Source organism: Nipponia nippon, unplaced genomic scaffold (genome assembly GCF_047370975.1).
Source record: "Nipponia nippon isolate SJK-2023a ecotype South Korea unplaced genomic scaffold, ASM4737097v1 scaffold_15, whole genome shotgun sequence".
NCBI classification, from domain to species: Eukaryota; Metazoa; Chordata; class Aves; order Pelecaniformes; family Threskiornithidae; genus Nipponia; species Nipponia nippon.
In genome coordinates, this window is record NW_028262331.1 from 10,748,865 (window position 1) to 10,771,581 (window position 22,717).

At 40.2% G+C, this 22,717-nt stretch overlaps 1 protein-coding gene across 1 annotated transcript; it reads right to left on the reverse strand.

The window, feature by feature from the left end:
• Positions 1-2,838: 2,838 nt before the first annotated feature.
• On the reverse strand, positions 2,839-21,292 carry NOS2 (nitric oxide synthase 2). The gene is made up of 26 exons (XM_009469092.2): positions 21,159-21,292; positions 19,913-20,009; positions 19,202-19,324; positions 18,963-19,111; positions 16,745-16,907; positions 16,204-16,295; positions 15,663-15,804; positions 15,115-15,254; positions 14,386-14,560; positions 13,518-13,619; positions 12,677-12,871; positions 12,242-12,324; positions 11,782-11,926; positions 11,451-11,555; positions 11,235-11,284; positions 10,968-11,142; positions 10,351-10,483; positions 9,878-9,956; positions 8,790-8,968; positions 7,970-8,133; positions 6,953-7,163; positions 6,508-6,595; positions 5,942-6,063; positions 5,192-5,340; positions 4,242-4,436; positions 2,839-3,643 (listed from the first exon to the last, which is right to left on the reverse strand). Exons 1-26 carry the CDS (start codon positions 21,263-21,265, stop codon positions 3,530-3,532), a joined length of 3,477 nt encoding a protein of 1,158 aa, XP_009467367.2. The 5' UTR covers positions 21,266-21,292; the 3' UTR covers positions 2,839-3,529.
• Between the last annotated feature and the right edge of the window lie 1,425 nt (positions 21,293-22,717).

The following is a 22,717-nucleotide window of genomic DNA, read 5'->3' on the forward strand; positions in this document are numbered from 1 at the left end:
TACAAAGGAAGCGACCGAAGCGAGCGCCGGAGGCACCACACCACAGCTTCACCCCCCTCAGAGCTCGGCCGGTTCTTACCCACAGAAGGCAGCAGTTCAAGCCCTCTCCTCGTGGCCCAACCCCGGCTTCCCAGCAGGGTTACTGGGGCAGGCAAGTCTCCCAGAATACACGTAATATTTCAGAATACACACTCAGGGAGTAGAACCTCTCTGCACAGCTATAACATAATGCATCAATTTCAATTAAATAAAGAAATAAAAAAGCCTTTCGCCTACCTGAGCGCAGTCTGCCTTCCTTGTCCCAGAGCTGCCAGCCTCACTCCCCACCACCGGGCCGTCAGTGCCTCCCCGGGCTCTGCCCCAGGGCTCAGCTCTCCCTCGTTACCCCACGCTGATCAACCCCACCTGCGTGGCCCCTGCACCCAGCAGGGCAGCAACGCCCGCGGGCTGGGCAGCCGCTCCAACTGCAGACAGCTGAGTTCTCCCAGCATTTACCATAATGCAAGGCTTGAGCTGCTCTTACCTCCTAGCTATGCGATAACCTACTCATGTCCTATCCATGTATTCCTTTCCTTTTCCTCAAGGGAAGAGGTTAAGTTAATAGATGTTACTTAAAAACAGGTTAAAAGTATGCACAGACTGTTATTGTGATCAGTCAACGTTAGATTGCTCCACAAACTTCAGAAACCCACTGATACGGCCGAGCCCTACCTATTGATGGGCTACAGGGCAGCAGTCACTGTGTCTCTGCTGCAAGCCCAGGGACATACCCAGCTAGCACCGGGACTGATAACTCGCCGTGGCAACCCGCGGTTTAGTCAGACCGATTTACCCGCTGTTACCTGAGAGCACAAGGGAATTTTACCAACAACCAAAAGCGGCTAGGGAACCAGGCTAAGAAAAAGGTCTGCCCTTCACTGCCATGGCACACAGCCTGTTTGGAATGCTGAATTCTACTACAGCCATGTAAGTTGGGCTTAAGTGTTCATGAGACAAGCCCCTAATTGCTTCAGAAAGTGTTGATCTGTAATTCTCAGTCAGATCCCAAATCAGTGAGGTGCATAATCAACTCAGTAACTCAGCCCGGAGTAGTTCCTCTGCCTCTAGCAGCATTACTCAAGTGCTTAAACTAACGCACGTGCTTAAATCCTTCACTGACTTGGGGCTGTAATGAACACTTTAATAACTGCAGAACAGGCTATTTGATCATCTTTGGGATTTTAAAAGGTATATTTTGTATCTGGTTTCTTAAATGAAGTTTCAGTTTTTATCTTGGAATAGAATAATTATCCACTGACCTTACCATCTGCACTTTATCTTCCCCATTTATTTCTGTAGAAAAAGCAATTATACACAGCTTCAGATCAGTGCTGCAATCAAAGTTAACTTACAGTTGGGACCAGTTTAAATAAATTCACAAAGAATTAAAACAGATCTCTGCTTTCCTTAATCCTTTCCTTTAACTGCCTTCTCACCTCTCTGCTAGGGGGAAATTTTTGCAATGGTGGAATTAAGATGAAAAGGTCCCCCAATAAAATTTGCCTCATCAGCTTAGGATATATAACTGGAAAGTCAGGCAGCTGCTGAGCTGGTACGCAAACACTCGTGCCTCTTGCTCTGACTTGTCAGAGGCCCACGGAGGAACAGACGTTCTCGCTTTCCTGGCCAGCAGTCTCCAGCGGTGTCTCACATCTTCAGGACGTGGCTTTATCTAAGGGCACCCCAGTCTGCTCTCAACTCGGTATAAACAGCGTGACTTGTTTTTTCTGAGTTTCTGACCCCTCCAAATGAAAGTGAACTATGGTCCCTTAGCACACATGCAAGCATTTATAAAGGATGATGGTAATGCTTTAAAGTAAGTGATTACTTAGACAAGACACCTGAGATACAAAGGAAGGATCCTTGCAAGGAGATTCACCTATTCAGTCATGCGCATGGAAAATAGGTCGGGCAGTGATGCACCTCCCAAGAGGGCAGGGAGCGCATTAGCACTCTGACGTATGGAACTTACTACTTGTTTCCTGCTTTCGTTGGACTCATTTGAAGTCCGGGGCTCAGTGAGTCCTGGGCTTATGGAGAACTTTCTTAATGGAAACTGCAATTACCTTGTTCCACTTCCATCCCACCCCAAAAATCTAAAATCAATTAAACAAAGTATGACGAACAGTCACGGCGTATATATACGCTAGGTGCCCATCAGGACTCCGTACGCGCCAGGAGCCGCCTCTGTCCTTTGCTCTCTTTGTACCTGTTGTCTGACACGTCCTGCTCTCGGCCACCACTCTCCACATGCTTTCACCTATGCTGTAGTTTTGATCTTATGTCTAAGGCTGTCCTGGAGCACACGTGAAACGCACTGTACGTACACGGCACTGTTGACTTTTGAGTCTCAACTCCTCCTTCATCAGATTCCAGCTCCTGGAGGCAAGGGATGACAGGAAAATCTCACCTTAAGCTTTTTTAATGGGATCATATAGCCCTGGTAATTTTAGAGAAAGAACTAAAAGCTCTGATATAACTGCAAGGGGTAGAAAGAGCCAAAGTCAAAATATAACTAGGGCAAAGTATATTGCTCTCATTGCTATTTTATATTCTTGCAGTCTGCAAGCCAATCTCACAGCCTATGCTGCACATTCACACGTTCCGGGCAGTAACAAAAATGCATAACAAATCTTGGGCAGACCACCTAACTCCTGGAGACGGGCTCTTCGTTTATGGAAGGAGCGTTGGTTGGAGCCCAAACCTACTTCACCGGAACCCAAGAACTCACCTACCCCTACTTTCTTAGGCTGAAGCCAATAGCAAAAAGAGGTACATTTAATCCACACCGACTTGTTTGTCTCAATATAAAGGCATCTTTTATTACAAACAGATCAAGTAAACCAGAGCATAGAATCCAAATGCACAAAGTGCTTTGAATTTTCTGAAATTACTGCCATAAGCTCTGTAACAACAACAATTCAGGTTCAAGTACAAAGCAGAATTCAAAACTACTACCTTATCATGTATATACATTTGAAGTGTATGCAGCAGGTATTTCCACTTATGAACCGTTATATTATTATTTCATTTGCAAATATTGTTTCATGTTCAACAAGGCATGTGACTATACATTTCCAAATGACACAGCCGTCCATTTGCTTGCTTTAAAGTGGAGATAATGCACACAGTAAAACAACCTGATATAAATAAATTCACAAAGATAAGCAGCACATTTCAAAAAAAGATTTCAGTTCTAGCTTACATAGTAAAAAAAAATCTAGATTTTCCTTGTATTTACAAAAAAAAAGCAGATTTATACTATTTTTAGACTATTAAAAAAATAATTTGCATCTCATTATTAAGATAATCTATTAAAAGAAGTCTCAGAATAAATAGTAACAATAGTTAAATTTAGTATTTTTCTTAATGAAGGCTGAGGTTTAGAAGTCAAATCCTACAATCGTATACATGTGTGTGATTCAACATGTATAAGAAAGAGGATTTGACCCTCTGTTTTTTTAAATAAAAACAAGTGTGCAAGTATTGTCTAAAACATAAGTTGATTCGTTCTTGGACTGGTGGGTTGCAAAGCTTTTACACCTCTTTTGACTTCATGTGGGAATACAGCCCCAAATATATCTTCATGGTATCGCTTTTGGCTCTGCAAAAAAAGAAGGGAAACCCCAGAGATTAACTAAATACTGCTAGCTCCTCCTTATGCGAGAGTTAAGTAACTAAAAGGTCCATTGCATTCGTATGACTGGTTCTGTGACAGTGGGCTTTTGTTACTGTCAATAAAAGGAACCTATCCGAATCCCAGACAGACGTGCTCCAGGACGAGTTCTGGTAACAAAAGGGTCCTAAAAAGCCAGCAGACCCAGGCACTGTGTTTTCAGTGATGGGCCCACTAATTTCTTAAACTCACTTTCCTCCATTAGCACAACAAAGTCTCAAACGCTTGATGTTCCAGACACACTGCAAAGCTAATGTCCAGGACCCAAAGGGAGACAGTGTGGAAAATGGTAGATGTAAGAGAAGAACGCAATGTGTCACTCTTACACCCTAACCAAACAGAAACTATGCGTTTTAAATCACAGTGGGTGGACTAAGCTGATCACTTAAAGCTTTTTTCCTTGTGCATTCTGCTGAAGAGAAGCTCACGGCAGCCCGCAAGATCCTGAGTGTGACTTTGAAGACTCCTGTAACCCATCCTCGAACACTGTCTGACTGGAAAGAATGCCTTGCGTATCACTGCATACCTTTAGCTGGAAGAAATACTCCTCTGCCTGCTGCTCATTGAGGTTCAGGTTTTTTGCAAGCATCCCTTTCAAAGTCTGAGCAACGTCCTTGGCCATGCGCACGTCTCCACAGACATACAGATGCCCTTCCTCCTTATGCAAGAGGCTGCACACTTTGGTGTCCAACTTGCTTTGAAGAATGTCTTGAACATAGACCTTAGAAACAGAACAAGGATCATTAGACAAGGTTTCTTAAATGCTGCTTTGGCTATTGGCTTTTCTAATTCAATGTGAATCTATGTAGTAAGGTTCTAAATGCCCTATCTATTTCAGCTGTGTGTTGCACCACAGTAAAGAGAAGAAAAATGTCTTCATGCTGTCTTTACAAGCCCCAGATCTGGAGGCTAGACCTATCTCCTGATTAAACTAGAGCAGACTTAGACTCTTCTTTTTTAGAACCAGTTACAACTGCCAAAGTCTCCTAACTTGCCAGGAGAGTGGCATAGCTAAAAAGAGGACAGCTTAAGTGCTGTTGTTTTCTCCAATCAAGATTTCATCTAAGCAAAATTAATTTCCAGGGTCACTGTGTCATTGAAATGGTGACAAATGGCCAGAGCCAACTCATTTCTGACTCCTGGGCTAATCAAATCCTGCAAAATTCAAGGTTTCTGAAAATGTTCCAGCTTCTAGTTTCAAAGGCTGTTTGCACTTCAAGTTTTGATTATAAGTCTATTATGCCTCTCTATATGGCAATGAGGGTTTTGTATTTATATGGCTTGCTCGTATTGACGTTCACAGGGAGATTCTCCTTTATTTTGAACGAGCAGGGCCTTTTGTCACTTGTTCACAATACACTGAAGCAAAATGCTAACATTTTTTTTAAAGAACATTGTTAAACAGAGCCCAAATCTTAACTTGAGGGACCATTCTGAAAAGAGCCAACCCTCAGAGAACAAAGGAACCGGCCTTACTTTAGCTTGGCCAGGTTGTCTGGAGTAAGCTGTGTAGACTTCTTTCAGGACTCCTTTTCTCTTCATTTCCTCAGTTTCTTCTTTGTAGATGTGATCCATGTCTGGCTGCCGGCAGCCAAACAATAACGTCATGTCACCACCTTTGATCCCTGAAACCAACATTGGAAAGTGTTTTTGTCTTTCCTGGTAAGACCTATTATCTCTTATGACCATTCCCCAGAGAGGGCCCCGTTGTCACAGTAACTAGCTCCATACAGTGGTCTGTACAGCTACCTTCTCACTAGCCTTTCTCACTAAACACCTGAGAAGGAGGGGGGGTGTGTCTGTGCCCGACAGCTGCTGATTTTAGGGTCTTGCAGCAGGACTGAACCTGCCCCAGTCCTTGGAGAACTGTGTGGAGCAGGTTCCCCAAATGGGCTGACGCAGGCAGGCCGAGGCGTTTCCTCTCCATATTGCGGCCCCGTGTGAGCGCCTGGGGCAGTCACTGACCATACCAAATTTACAAGGACACATAGGCTGCTCCCTCCAAGTGACCAAATACCTCAAGACCACCAGAACGGTCTCAAGGGGGATGGATTAGCTGTTTCAGTGTGGTGTTCAGTCAGTCTTGGGATGACAAATCTCTGTGGGGTTTACTTGGCTAATGCTTCTGGGTGTCTCCATCTGCAGAGATTTTGTCTGGAGGACTAGGGATGTCTTCTGCTGCTGGACAAGTTATGGCCTCCCCCTTGTGGCAATCCCCACAAGTACCTTTCTTTTCCAAGTCATAGAGACGCTGCTGCCAGAAACTTCGGAAGGGAGCAATTCCTGTTCCTGGGCCGATCAAAATGCATGGCTTGGTTGGCTCCTCTGGGAGCTGGAATCCATTAGCACTAAAATGCAAAAATATGTTAATTAGGTAATGAGTTTATGACTGACTTCTCAGTGTCAGATTCCTGAATGATTTTGAACAGCACATCCTAAGTTACCAAGTTGAAAGCAGTAATGGGGCTTAACTTGTTTCCTTCGCTTTACTTGCTCTAGAGTGGATGTGCTGACAGTGGGGATGGTGTCATATGAATAGAATTCTTTCAGAATTTTCTAACGATTTATGATTTTACTCAACATAAGACATGGTAAAGGGTCTCATCTCTGGAAGACAGGGAGTTCCCTCTCTTCTCAAACTCAGATATTCCAACTTGCATTCACCAGTCACTTGAAAACCATAAGCAAACAATGAAAAAAAACTACTGAAGAGGCTGAACTAAGAACTGCTGTTTGTTTGTTTGTTTGTGGGTTGTTTTTTTTTTTTTCTTTTTTCTCTGTCGTACACTCACCTGCGTATAAAGCATGGGACTACTTCATTGAGAGCTATTGTATTCAGCCACGTGCTGCAAACTCCATGGTGCAAAGGCCCTTGTCCATCTAATCAGAGCAAAGGAAAATACCTCTCTCAGTATTCAAAAGCTCGCAGGTTTTAAAAAAACTGAGGTTTTTTTATACTTATATATATATATACACTTTATACTTAAAGTTTATACTTAAAATTATGGTTTTTAAAGAAGTGTATATCTAGTAATGATTTATAAAACAAGGACTTCAGGAAATCCTGACACAGTACGAACATCTGCACTGCAGTATGCTATTCTGCATGTATCACAATACAAACTTTTTGTTACAGATGTGCTTCATGCCATATGGCAGACACAGGTTTTTTTCCGAACCACAATGCAGCCTAAATATCATTTAATTAAAAGAGAAATGAAAACAACAATTCATTACCTCTTGTTCCGTAGTTTACGACTGCAACTGTCAGATGAATCTCTCTGGGTGTCATGTCACAGGAGGAGCTGACAGAATAGTACCTGGGTTTCAGAAATGGCAGCTGAGTCAGTAAGAAAGCTGTTGAGACCTCAGCAGAAGGAAACTCCTCCAGGACCTCCAGGATGTTCGGGCTGTTGTAAAACTTCCATTTATTGTATTCTTCCGTGCTCTAAAAGCCAAAGGCCACCATCACAATGTTACCAGATCATGCTGAGTTCAGGAGAGCAGGAATATTTGAAGTGGCACTTATAAATAAGATTCCTGCTTTACATTCAATTAGATGATGCAGGCAAATCATCCAAGAATTCTCAAAGCTTTGCCTAAACCAATACTGGGGTTTCCTAAGAAATTGTTTGATTATTGAAAACAGAAGTACAGAATACCCGCTCTAATTTTCTCAGATACCAGCTCTCTCAGTGAGGATGTAGAAACTGCAGTACAATCTGTTTCTCAGACCCCTGCTATGGGATGTACATACGTGTATGGGCCCAGGTACTGATACCTACTGAGCCTTGCTGAACCCAGCAGGAGAAGCAAGCACTTACCACACCTATGAGTCATTGGCTACTTAAAGCGACATCCCTCTTATTCTCAAGGTACCAAATTCTCTGACAAAAATATCTACCAGCTACCCTCCGACCCCTCCACCTGCAAACTATAAGGTCTTTTAATGGTGTATCATCAGGAACCACCATAAGGCAGGCAAGAGAAACAGGCAGGCAAAATAACCCACCCAGAACCGCACAGGAAATATCAGAGCTGAAGAAATCTCTTGATTCCCATGCCCAAGATGAGCTGCAAGACCACCCTTTCTCTCACCTTGGTTGGTTTTACAAGCACACGGAACATGTAACAGAGGGATAAAAACCAGGCACCATCACTACAAAAACTTCTTAGGCTTCTGCTACACCGTAAAAGGGCATCGGATGGGCCAGTATACAGCACTTCTAACATAAATCTAGCCCTAACACTTACCCGACATAAAACTTCCAGTCTCTGTTTGTCTCCTTCCGCTGTTACCAGCTGGGAGAGTTTTTTTAGGAGTTGTTGGGAGGGTGGAGTAGTGATATCAAGCAAGTATGTCAAAGCCTCAGGGAGTGTGCAGGCTGGAATCTTTTTGTCACTTGTCCAGTAGCCACCTGGAAATGAAGGAAATAAAAGAACACTTGGCAATTCCCACGGCATTTGACAGCTGCAGAGCTTTGCAAAACTCAGTGTCCTTCAAAATACGCCTTCAGAGTAGGTTGCAGCAGATCTAGACCACAGGGCCCTTCTGAAAAGAGGTTAATGTGAGGGTTCAAACTTTTTGTAAGGGGAGGATCTGCTGCAGAGAATCGCATGATAACAAAACACCACTTTAAAATGAAAAGTCTTTCATTTGAGGAAATCATCATTCTGTGTGTCAGAATCCTATGATTTAGGATTGTTTAGATTGTTCCTACTAAGATGGAAAAGATGTTCATGACGTGTAAATCTGTTTTAGGACTCTGATATGTAGCAACAATAAGCAAACTCTGTTGATTAATTTAATTGCGGTCCATGGCCAGTTTAGCAACTGAATTACAAACAGTGTCAACCTAGGATAACTCTGTGAACACTGATGAAGTTACCATGGACTGCCAGAGTATGCAAAATCAGAATCGAGAATTATAAGAATAACTAAAAGCATCAACAAAATCCTACTGAAACTTAAGAAAAGGATAACAGAATCAAATTCACTCCATAAAAATTCTCAGGAATTTTAGAGAAATCTGTCGAACACCTCTGTGATTTTGTCTAAAGAGAACCAACTTACCATCAGTGCAGGTTTCAAGTCTGACACTCTGATCAGTTGGAGGGGCATCCTTGACACGTGCAATGAGGCCATGGACTAATTCTGGCTGGTTGCCTGGGAAAATCCCGATATGTTCTCCGGGTAGGTAGCGCATTTCCTGATTAGTCTCACAGGAAAGCTTCACTAGAATGGTAACGCGACTAGAGGTAGAAAAAAAAGAGATCAGACAGATCTTGGTTATGTCAACAGGATTTCCCTTGAATTGCGCAGAAAAGGAATAAATCTGACGTGACAGTTGGCAAGGGCTTACTTGTGTTCATTACGAAATTATCAGACCAGCTTAGTACTTCACGGAGACTTAAATAATAGCCAGATATGTGAAGTACTTGTATCAAAACAAACACGATGCTAAAGTGCTGCCTGATCTGTCCAATATAGAATAAATGTGCCTGCAGTCAGCCAATGAAAGGAAGTCCAGCTCCGTTGAAGACTGAATAGCTGACATCTTAAACCAGCTCAGAGGATGTCCCATAAGATGACTGTATTTAGAAGAGGGATGAGAGAGACCTACTGGAGGATGTTGAAGAGCCTTTCATGGATGCTATTTCTAAGACATACGTTAGCATTGATTATCCTTTTGTATTTCTTTGTGTATTGTCTTGTCTCAGCTTGCTTTGCAGTACAACTGAATGCAGCAGCTTCTTGCACTATACCTTTTCCTTTTTTTCTTTTTTTTTTCTGCTAAGGGGCAATTTTGCCCCTAAATGAAGTAAACATTTGCCTGGCATGTAGCATACCAAGCAAGGGAGAGGGACCATACACCAGACCTTCCACATTCAGTAGGTATCAAAGGGCCATATCACAAAATGATTTAGTTCGCTACACTTCCAGAGACTCTACTGGGCAGTAGCTCCTATCTAACTCAGAGCCGAGACTGTACGTATTCTTGTGGTCTTGTGATAATGATTTACTTCTACTAATGGTGGTACAAAATTCATATATATTTCTTAATAACTGTGGGGAGAAGATGTTTATAAGCAGGCATTTCAGACGTTTAAGATTTTAGTAAAATGTGGTATTGCAATATTCAAAAGAATGAGGTATCATACCTGGATTTTAAACTTTGAAGATTCTGTCTGAATTTCAGCTTCATGGGAATTATATCCTTGGCATGAATGTTTGCAAGTGCTGTTGAGAAAAGAGGACATGACTCATGGCAATTTTGTGATTAGGTTTGTTTCAAATGTCTTCAAATAATATACAGAAAAGAACTGAACCATGCTCGCTCTAGAATGCAATATACTTTTTGTCAATTACGTGTCCTATACGCATGCCTTCCCTGACTAAAAGTAGTTTATCTCAGCTTCTCTTCTGGGGCTGTCAAAATGTGCGCTAGTTCTCGTGTTCTGATGTTATTGTGCTGGAAAAGATAATGATTTATGCAACGTCTTTTTTCTCTGACCAGTGTACTTTATTATATGAATTCTATCATCTTATGATGACCAACATCACTTCTAGAAAACCTTTACAGTTCAGACCTATCTGAAGCAAAACGGACAGAGGAAGTGTTGGGACGTAATACCTTTAGCCAAGTCCATGGTTTGAGAATCATGCACTATCCTGTAATTCTTAGGATCCCAGCTTTCATCAGAGGTATATATCTCAGGCAACAGAATACTGTTTTTCCCACGGATGTTAAAAATGTCACAGGCAGTCTAGAAAAAAGACGAAAATAAGGCTATTCATGGTAGAAAATGCTATTCTTAGCATTGTCGTAATCCTAATGGGGACATACCAGTTTCACAGATTGCTATTGTTTGTTGATTCTGTTGAGTTCAGTGACGCTATAGGGGTTCAGTGAGTTCAGTAAGGTCCCACTTCTATACCAGTATAGCTAAAAAAAGGACCTACTTCGAAAAATTCTGATGTCTGATGCTACCACCCTTATTCGTACTGAGCATCCCACTATCCAAAGGGTTTCATGGAACTTTACGTGAATATTAAAAGATAATAGAAAAGGGGCCCAGTTCCCTCTTGACCTTAGGCAAGCAGTAGAAAAGAGGGGAGTTTGAAATTCAGATGTAAATCCAGACGTTTATTTCCTTCATTTTCCCCCATTTTTATGGGATGCTAGTGAATACTGAAATAAAACGAATGAATGAATGAACTAAAATATGAGCTAACTATTTATATTGTCACCTTGAACGCACTGACTGCCCATGTGCGAAAGGCTGCTTCTTGCCCATTGAGTTCATCTCCTTCACCTATTGGAATGAGCTGAGAAGCCCCGAGTTGGGCCAGTTTTTGGTCAATGGCATGAGCAAAGGCACAGAACTCTGGATACATGCTGGACCCCAAACCAAACACAGCATATCTGCAGAAGGAGATGAAAATAAGATCGCTATGTTATCCTAAATTAAATGCAAAAGGACTCAATCACATGCAAACCAAATAAAGTATTTTTACCTAATTTTTTTTCTCAGCAATTTCAGGGTGAGCAAGGAGTTCTTCAAGGTCTGTATAAAAATTTATAAAATACTTAAGGTTAGAAAAATAGTCTGCTTTAAAACAGAAGTGAGACCCTGATCCATATCTTACTGTGGTAATGGGACAAATGAAAGGGTTGTCTTTGGTCTCAGTCTTTGAGTTAAGCCTCATATATACTTCTGAGGTGAATATTACCTTTCCATTATTTGGAGAATCTCCATTTCCGAAAGTGCTAGTAACCACTAAAAGAAGTGTTTCTTTTTCCAGGTCACAGATGTTGTATTCATCCATGCACAGAATCTGGAAGATATAAAGCTCATGAGAAATTGCTAGCAGACATAAGAGCTAGCATTAGATATCTCTGTGAATGTCAGATGACTGTTGACCAAATTTGCAAGGCATTATGCTAAATGAATACAAAATCAAAGTTCTAGTCCAACTTATATTTACCAGACATTCAAAACATAGGTTTAGAGAATGAAAAAGCTTGCAGAAGCTGATAAAACTAGCCAAACTTCTTTCTTACCTTAGTGTTGAAGGCACAACTGAACAAGGTGCGCAGATTGTTGGCTAGTGTTTCGGATTTCCCAGTCTCTGTTGCATAGATTACAGTGACCTTGGACCTGGTTGCCATTGTTTGTCGCATGAGTGAAGATGCAAAGAGTACAGCCCTGGGGAAAAAAAAAAAAAATCACATATAATTTTTAATATAGCTACATAGTAATTCAGATTGATTCACAAACAAGGTAGGAAAGACTGAGCTTGAGCATGGCTTTTCCTTGGAAGATTGTTCAGAAGCAATACACTATAGATAGCCCTGAATAAGAATCTTAGATGTGAGTATTACTTGTGGACAGGTAAGTCTGATTCAAACAATTCAAGTGGTCCCTACTGTAATAATTATTAAAAAAAAAGTGTGGAACAGAAACATCAGAAGAATAGAATATTTGGACAAAAGCATGAAGACTCTTATTTGAACAACTTACTTTGCCAAGATGCTAAACTTTATTTTGTTTTTCTTTGGTCTCCGGGTCTCATCATGCCAGACATGTGTTTTCCATGCATCCACCTTTAAAAAAAAAAAAAAAAGTTAAGCTTCAGGTAAGGAATGTAAAATAATACATATATAATTTGTATACCTTTGAAAGGTCCAGACTGACTAGAATCTGTGTATACAATCCACTGTGTACAAATACGGGATCAGTCTCTGTAGCATTAAATTGCATTTCACTTACAGCTTGAGAATTCAACAGAACTAATATAACCTTCCACAGTATTACAGATATTGGCTGCTACTTATGAATCTCTGTAGTGAACTTTCATTAACCAGAGCTTCTCATTCAGACTTCTTCAGGTTCCATAGTATCATCTGAATGGCTGAAGTTGTCTACTAGAATCATATTTTTCTGGATAATGTGTACCTGGTAGTAATAGAAGGGAGTGAGGACATAGTTCAACATCTCCTGGTGGAACACGGGGGTTATGCTCCCTGATATAGGAGGTACAATCCACACCCAGTCAGCCGGGCAGCCTCCTCGCACACGGTACTCATTCTGCATGTATTTCATGAAGGACTCGGCAGCTGAGTGGTGATCCATGATAGTCACATTTTGTTTCTAGAATAATTGCAAAAAGAAAGACATACATTAAAAAGCCCATTCTGCTTTTCTTCCTGATATAGTTAAAGTAATCTTTTTGCTTTGGTTAATATTTCAAGGACTTTATACAGTGCTGGGAAATATTTACTATTGGCAATTATATAGATACAGATTGAGGTGGACCTTTGATTAAGGACTCCTATGTCCTTTTTTAATTTTTTTTTTTTTTAACATCAGCATTTTACCTCTCCAGCACTGGGAGTGCACGCTGAAAAGCCCCTGATTCATTTTTACCCGTCTTTCATATTGCTATGATATGTTAAATGAACTGTAATTGTAAATAAAAGATATTAATCCAATGGCTTTACATAGATTTTGACTCTTAGACATATGTGTTAAAAAGAGGAACAATCTTGCCCTTAACTTCCATTTCTTTTTCTCTCCCTTCTGCCTTCACCCGCGATTTTTTCTGGCAACAACAGGAAATATGGATTCCTCTACTTTCCCAGGTGTAAATCAAGAATAACTCTATTGGAATTACATTGATGACCTCCATTGAGCATTGGTCCACTGGCACTATACTTGTATAAAGCTGTTATAAGCGAAAGGGAAGAGGGACACAGGATATTCAGCGTCTCTCCCGATACCACCCTTGTTGACTTACTTGGAAGCTATGAAGCACAGCCACATTTATCTCTACAACAGCTCGGTCTTTCCATAACGATGAAAGTTTGTTTGTTTCCAGTCCCATTCTTCTTCCTACCTCCTATATGTGAAAAAGAGAGAGAAAAGGGAAAAGCAAATTTACTATGTGGGACTTCAACCTCATGATTTCTCCTCATCATCACAATAATATGCAGGAAGAAGTATTGCGGAAGGGGGAAGAGTCAATCTTATGCTGGGGAAAGCGATGGCAGCAGAAACACTTGAGATTAGAGGTAAACTTGAATTATGGAGTCCTGGTTCTTGAGGCTATTCCAGTTTGGTGAAGTGACGAGTGGTTTTCTCCTGGACTAAATGGTTTAAGAAGTGGCAATAGCTGGTTATAAGTCATCATTGTTAATTTGTAATGGTGAGGTGCCCCAGACCTGCAGCTAACAACCAGGACTCCACTGCTTTGTCAACAGCAGACTGGAACTGACAGAAATATACCCCTGAGAAATGTACAGTCAGAGACCAAAAGTCCTGAATCAGCAGCACTCAGGGTAAAACTGGGGAAGAACTCACTTTGGACAGTATTTTCTATATTTTTTTTAACAGTTGCAGTTTCACCATTCCAGTCAGCTATTTGGAACAGATACTGTCAGAACACTGTAAAAACAGTCATACAATCTGGCAGTCATAATCTTCGCAGAAATTCGAGATGTCCCACAACAGTCAGGGTATTGTGTCAGATTAGCACTGAAGTGATGGTGTGATGTAAATACAACACCCATCCCAGCAAAGACCGATAGCATCTCTTTTTCAGAAACGCTCCACCCAGCAAGTTCATTCCCTTCGCAGACCAACACACTTCTACTTCAGAAGATTACCTTCAGGATGTTGTATCGCTGTACATCACAGAAGTCTCTCACTCCTATCTCTGACCCCATGTACCAGCCATTGAAAGGACACCCAGTAAATTCCAGGCCTCCCACCTCAAGAAGCATGTTGGCAACAGCAGGCAGTGCATACCACTTCAGATCTAACTCCTTAAACCATTCATACCTGTTAAACAAGCATTTTGATTTATTACTTTGTGTGTCTTTTCGGCCTTTAGGTGATAACCAGAAAAGTCCAGGAAGAGGAATGACCCATGAAGCACAGTCTGCAAAAGCTCCTAACAGTTCTTGTTTACAATGTGGTGACTGGGAATTGCCAGTTAAAGAAACTGCCGAACAGCATTGGAGAGTTCTGCAATCTGCAGGCCACTCCCAAAGCAAACATGAAGAAAAAAAACAGAGAAAGGCAATAAACATTTCGTTGCCAGTGCAGCCGTATTTTATATGTGTTTTACACTGGCATAAGAAATGATGATTTTTTAAATTCTGAATATGATTGACACGTAGATTGGGAAAAGAAGATTTCCAACAAAATTACTATTGGCTTCCTTAATTTAAATCTCATTTCATTGTTCTAAGAGGCATTTTATCTTTCAGGACAATTTACCATAATTTCATCCTAACAAAGAACTCATAAAATGACTGCCACAGACGCAGGCTAATAACCTGCCAAGGTGAGGCAGAGGCAAAAATGCAATTATCTAAATCTTGCGTGCTTACTTTGGATGCTCCATTGGCACTTCGAGGACAATTTCTGGCGGGAATTCAAATATTTCTGGGTCTTGGCCATTTGCTTGGAGAACCAGTGGAACTACATCAAAGCGGCCATATTTCGGCTTCCACCCAAGCTCAATGCACAACTGTAAATAAAGAAAGTACATTTTGGGGTTTTTTAGGTTCCCCCCCCCCCCCGGATTCGAAGACAAAGGAATGTTAACGCTCTAAAACCTGCTGAGGTAAATTCTAAGTGATAAAGGTTATCTTTCCCGTTCAAACAATGTTGAGTCATGTTGTTCAAGTACTGATTGTGTCCCTGACTTAAGGAGAGCGTTAGGTCACCCTCTTCCGAGAAGGAGGGGAGTATTTTTATATCAGGATTGTAAATAATTATTGCTCCAGCCTGCATCTAGAACCTGTGGGCAGAACATCCCATTCACTCCTTACCGCCACACTTCTCTCCCACTCCGCATAAACATGCAAGAAAAAAAAAAAAAAAGACAGATGGGTTAGACAAGGTGGAAAGCACGATTCTGTATTTGAAACCGTACCTGTGTGAACTCCACACTGGCAGGGTCTCCTACGATAGACCCATCTGGCATTTGATATCCAGCATAGCGGATGAGCTGGCTGTTCCAAACACGGAAATCGTGTTTCCCATCGGTCCTCTGGGGGAAGATAGTGATGGCTGATCTGCCCAGAGAGACAATCAAATCCCGTTACACCACAGCAGCACATCAAAAACATTCTAATTACTAAGACATAAATTGTTACCAACGCCAATTATTTTATATTTCTAAAATAAACATCAGTAGAAATAAAAACTTTCATCTTCTCTCCCCACCGCCCTGAATCTTCAAATCATCTCTTTTTCCCAGGAATTACAAGAGATTTTGCAACATCAGCCATGAAAGTTACAAAATTTCAAAGCGGTTGGTGGTACACGAGAGGAACATATAAGTACCAGGAGAATTAAGAGCAGAGACAAGTTGTCAAAATATTTAGACAGACCATTTCAGGTCTTATGTAGAGTTTTGAATCCAGATCTGGATGCAATTTTTGTTGTTTAAAATTAAAATTAAAGAGACCTACCTTATATTTCCATTGTTTGTGGCATACTGAATATGACGACAGATATGCTCAAACATTTCCTTCGCTGTTTTACAATCACGTGCATCAAATACCTACATGTTTCCAAAAGAAATGTAAAGAAAAAACCTGATTTTGAAACAGTAATGTAAGCTCATTATTTTTCTTATGCACTTAAGGAAAGGAAAGATTAAGGAAAAAAGTGACATGAAAAATCAGTATTTCTTCATCTAATTGTAGCTCCACAAGGAAAGGTTGATTTTTATTGTTCTTATATGCATCATTTTCACATGTAACAATCCTCCAAGGACCAAGACATGCACCTGATTCCACAACATAGCTGGTTCCTATGCTAGCACTCCTACAGCTGTTTTCATTCAACTATGAATCAGAGAACTAAAAAAAAAAAAGTTGATCTTATGATATGTACAGGAGGGAGTAGTCCTCAGTTGAAGCAACTGGCGTATTTTACCAAAGTAAAGGACATTCTTCTGATTTACAGCAGATGACTATTTGGCCCATAATGTCCAGACTCATAGGTTACCTGTAGATTGGACCACTGGATTCTCCCAATACACCGAGGTGCATTCCTCCAGGCCTGTTTGGCAGCAAAGATCAGTTCATCCTTTGTCAGATGGTAGGTTCCTGTTGTTTCTATCTCCTTGGTCACCGTTTCCAGTCGGTCCAGGTGTTCTTCTATTTTTGGCCTTTTGAACAGGAAACAGCCATGGAAAGAAACAATCAGAATTTCATTACTTAGAACTGATTTAAACTGCAGACCTTCTTATGTTCTGGGTCAAGAAGAGCACAGGCATTGCTGAAGCCATAAAGCTTTTGAGCATCCTTTTGCATGAGAAGACTTCTACTTACATCGCTGATTTTATCTGCCAGGATGCAGGTAGATTTCCAGGGAGGGGATTAGCATCTGTGTAGGCTGAGATATGGCCAGTTTGGATAAGCCCTGAGAAACCTGTCCCTGTTATAAATCTACACTCTCTGGATGTGAAACAGAGCAACATAAAATACTCTATCCTTTATGAAAACATCCGTCACCTCATGAAGTCAGCAATTTCACTGTGCTTCGGCTGTGAGAAGTCACCATCATCTACTCCTCACCTCCCCTCTACTGCACCACACTTTTGTCCCCAAAGCATAGCTGTTTTCCGTTGCAGCAGTCTAGGGTCTGAGATTTTTATCAAAAAGCAGGGGGTATTCCAGGTAAAGGGATGACTTAAGTACATAGGAGTCTGACTGAGGACTGGCGAGGAGAATTTTTCCTGGCTTCAGAACTTAGGAACGGTACTTACTGAGTGCAAATGACAGAGCTTACTAGCCTAATGAAGAAACTAAACCAGCAGAAATTTAAGTAGTCGTCCTTTCACCACCCAACACATACATAGATTGGTCACAAGCTTTTCTGTATCAGTTTTCAGTTTAAATTTGGATTTTCTAGATTAGTTTGGAAAAAATTGTCAAATCACAAGCAAATGAAAAGTAGAGAACAGGCTAGCTTCAGCCCAAAAGCAGGATTATAGAGACTGTCCTCTCAAAGTTCTATTATTTTCACAGGGACACAGCTCTTCTGAGCAAAGCAAGTAGGATTTTCATTCCTAAAAGGAAGTGCTGAGCAATTCCTTTGTCAGAGAAACCAACTCTAAAATTCTTTAGTTTGATAACAGAGAATGAAGTCAAAACATTAGGAAATATTTATCACAGTACAGACAAAAATTGTTTTGTTGGCTTACAGACAGAATGAAAATAGCCTGCACTGTCTGAGAGTTTTCACATTTTCAACAAGATGAAAGATCAAGGGCAAGCATGTAAGATAGTGTAAATCAATGTGATCAAATAGCCACGAGCAGAAACACAGGGATGTGCAAATGTAATACGCTGGCAAGTGAGCAGAGTCTGTGTAAGACAGGGACTTTCAGAAAGATTCAGATGGAAGAAAGCTTTGTAGAAGAGTTCAAAGTGTCTAAAGAAGTAGCCATTATGTGGCTCAGTCCCTTTGAAAGTCTGATAATGTTTTATATTAGGATGAGCAAACATTGAATTGCCATTTGAAAGCTTGTCACGTGAAAACTTTGTCACTGCAAACTCTTGGACCCCAACCAGATGTTCCAGCTTTTCCCGCAACAAGATGCCTCTGCACCATGTCCATTTTTGTGAAAACAAAAACGTCTTTCCTGAAGCTAGAGCACCCCTCTCGGCATGCTCAGTGAGCTTATGTTGATGATAGCACAGAGCAAGGTTCAGAAGCAAGAGGCTGGCCTTCCAATCTTTGGCTAAAGCCTTGAGAGTCAAAACAGAGAAGAAAAGGACACAGAGAAAAGATACTTGGAACAGCACAAACAAAAAGCATTATCCACATTATTCACGTCTAAGACTGATCTGAGTAGGAGCTAATCCCATTAACATCCAATGTTGAGAAAACAGAAGGTAACATTCTGGAAGAGTCCTAACCAAGCTGCTTATTATAAATGTACAATAATGTAACACACTTTGAAGGGATGGGGCTGAGGAATGCACTGTATGGAGTTCATTTCTGTATTCCCAAGACCTGGGATTGGTGGATATAGCATATGAAGTGCAGTAATAGTTTTATTTACCTTTTCAAATAGTCCTTATCTATTTTTTGAATGCATGCTCTGTAACGGGATAGTTACCGATAGCTGTGAAGAAACCAAACACTCCTATAGTCTCATAGACAGGTAGGTAGGCAGAAGACTTTTATACCAAAAATGAAGGTAAAGTTGGCTTACTCTTTAAATGAACTGTAGTACTGCTTGAGAAAGTCTATTGCCTGAGGTAAAAGCTCTGCTGGTGGAACTGGCCCATCTCTAGTACCTCTCACCAGGCCCTTGGGGGTCATGAGTGCCCCCTGGCAGGCTTTGGTCCTGCAGTTGATAACCTGAAAAACAATAAAATGTCAAAAAACAATGTTGCACTCTGTATCTTTTCAAAGTTATGAAAAATCACTGTTCAGGCTTCCATATCTTACCTCCTTTGCTGTCAGGTGTAGTGTGTCGAGAAAGCTGGATCCATTTTCCAGGTTTCTTACTTTTACATGTCTTGGACATCTTGATATTTGGTTTGAAGCCTTGATACCATTTTGGGCAGGGTTCTGGACAGAGAAAAGATAAAAATACATACTGTCTTCAGACCTATTAAATATCTTAAAGCTTCACTTTTAGTTTTATTTGACCATTAAAATGCTACAAATTAAGTTCAAGAAACTAGGTATAAACATGATCTTCTCCGACGTGTGTTTATTGAGTACAAAACTATTGACCTAATCCACAGTTTGATATGAAATGAGAAAAAAAAAAAAAGTATTTTTGTAATAACCAAACAATATCTGCCACTGCAAACACCTTTTTAATTTTAATAAGGCCCCTTAATATAATAGTCACAGTCTCAGGAAAACAGTGAACCAGACAATTTTAGAGAAAGGACATGTTTGTTACTAGAGGCTGGGTTTTCAAAGGTGAATAAAGGAATTGGGCACTCCAGTCCCACTGGGTCACATCTTTTCCTTAAGTCTTAGCAAAGATCCTTTTCCTTCAGAAAATATCTCTCATCCAAAGATCTCACAGCAGTGCTAACCTCATGTAACGACAGTTAGTCCTCACATGAGAGCTTTGAGAAGTTTTGAGAAGTAAGCACAACCCATGTGAAGTGTTAGTATCAAGCGATGGCACTAGAAACTGACCTCTCTCCCATCACTGGCCTTTGCTGAAGTTATGATAGGCGGCATCTCTATCGGCTTCTTGCTCAGATCATATAACTTGGCATCATCATTTTCTAAGCTTTAAAAGAGAGAAAGACAATTCAGTATTAATGCAACGTGCTTAGTTTTTGATAGTTTCACCTGCAGCATCAGCAGGGAGAAGCTCAGAGCTGTCTCTGAAAGATGTACTGAGTCAATAAGCCAACCGTTCGCAGCAGCGTGAGGGGTGGAGTGGACTAGAAGTCAATAGAAAAGCTAGAATCACCCTTTCCAGATCACTGTGTGGGAAGGAAAACAATAGATATGGCCTGGAATGGTAAAGGTTGAGTATCATTGCTGTAAGCTAAACAAAGGACATCTGTCCCAGATGATCTGGCCAGAAAATACTCAGAGGGATTGAACAAAGAGGTTGAAATCTTCAGGGAAATGTGTGAAAATTTCAGCTAGGTCCAGTCTCCAGCCCATTAAGCAAATAACATACTTTTACATTAATTTCCTTTGTTTTCCGCATTAAGTGTTACATTCTGAACTCCTACTTTTTAATTTGGATATCAGGTTTCAGAAGATGTTCAAAAACACCCAAGAGGCATCCAGACCACAAACTCCAAACAAAACTCTTAGTTTGGAGAGGACAATGACGTGTTTTAGCTAGCATAGTGTATGTGATCACCCGCTTCGACTAGTCAGCCTCACGTATCTTCACATTTGAATATAAACTACTTTGAGCAATGACAGGAAAGGGTAGGGAATGGGCAGAGAAAGAAATGGTATGCAATAGAAAACTGAAATAAGTAACGGCCTGAAAACTGAGAAATTTAATATGCATGTGCAATTTATTTTATACAGTGTCTTGTATAAATTGTACCACAGAAATACTTTACAAACTTCTTCACAGCATTAATAATCACTTTGATAATTTTTATAGCATACACATGCCTCCTAAATCCCAGCATACATGAAACCATTATAACACACCAAATGAATTTAGAACTATGAAAGAGAAAGCAAGATGACTTCTTTCCTCAATGGTTGTATAACTTAGACACAAAAGCTTAAATGTACCGTACCAAGTCAACACTACCCAGCGACCACCAGGGACAACTGTTCCGTGGTTAATATTATTGCTTTGGAAACACATTACAGGTTTCTCCGGAACCCATGTCACTTAATATCTTCCCTTTTCAAATGAAAGTGAAACTATGAAACCATTAAAAGACAAAGATCTTACCCATGGATCTTCTTATCTTCCTCCACGTTATTATTTATATCCTTCTCTTCAGAGCACTTGTTCTGAGCGGCACGAGGTCTGAATACAAACTGCCACGGGCACAACATTTTGTACGCTTTATTTGTGATTTTTGTTCACAGTGCTGAAATCTTGTTTTGTGTGATGTGGGAACAATTCTGAGGAGGGAAAAAAAAAAACAAGGTCAGTTTTTAACTAAGAAGGTAACTCCCTTTAAAATTACGCAGAAACTCACCAGACTAACTGATCTGATCTAATTAACATCCTGTTTTTAAAAATGAAAATTGCTTGACTGTTAGAATAGTGATACTAAAACTAACAGTTCTCTTTGTCAGCGTAATGCCGCAGCCACACCTTACTCTAAAAATAGTGGCAAGAGAATTTCAAATGTCCCCCATTTGCAAAAACCAGCAAATATCAGTGTCTAAGAAAACCACATGCATGCTTTACTTCTATGAAAAACACGCCTTGACACTTTTTTTTTTAAGTTCTGTGTTTTTCAGAAGTTTGTTAAGTGTTATCAAATGTTCTGTGAATTCACATCCCTATATGCTAGCTAGGAAAAGGGATGGAAAATGTTGCTGTGTTGTTCACATAGTAATGAAAAAAAAAAATTGGTCTGTAAATTAACCAAAATGTTTTGCAATGTATTCACCTGCCAGAGACAAATGGAATTCTGAGATTCTGAATTCTGTATTTTGTAAGATACATATACATAGCACATATTTGAATGTTACCTATAACGCTATTTAATGCTATTCATTTTAACATACATTTTCTGCTAATTTCTGATCCTATTTTTGTGCTAGGGAAGCTGCGACAGAGGAAAAAGAGCAACTAGTAAATTGCTAGGTAAAGCAGAATTGGCCTCAGTGTTTGAATCTGGTTCATAATAGAAATAAAAACCTGATGTTTCAAAGAATTAAAGAAAAAAATATACATTGCCACATATTCCTGATGTAGATTACGTATTCTTTTGTTATTTGTATTGCTTTTTCAGTAAAATTTATATTGCTGGGCTCCCAAGATGCTGTCTGCTCTAAAATCACACAAGAAAATAAATCCATTCAACTACCTGCGCAGAAGCTGCAAGGTGTTGGGACTCATCTATTACTCCAAGTAAAAGAAATAGTGTGTAATAAACATTTCTCTATAGTTACAAAATAGGAACAAATCTAAATTACTATTCTGCAATAAAAAATGCTGCAGTGTGCGTATACGTTTTTGTAAAACAGAGGGAGAAAAAGAGAGAAGGAAAAGATAGGAAGAAAGAAAGAAAAGAAAGAAAGAAAGTTAGAAAGAAAGAAAGAAACAGAGAAAGAGAAATAGAGAAAAAGGGAAAAAGGAAAAAATAAAAAAGAAAAACAGAAAAAAAAGAAAAACAATACAGAGGGAAAAAGAGGGAAAAAGAGGGAAAAAGAGGGAAAAGAAAAATAATAAAAAGAAAAAAAATATGAATAAAAAGAAAAAAGAAGGAAAAAAAGGAAAAAGAGACAAGAGAGAAGACTCACATTTCCATTCACTGGCATTCAGAGTAAGAA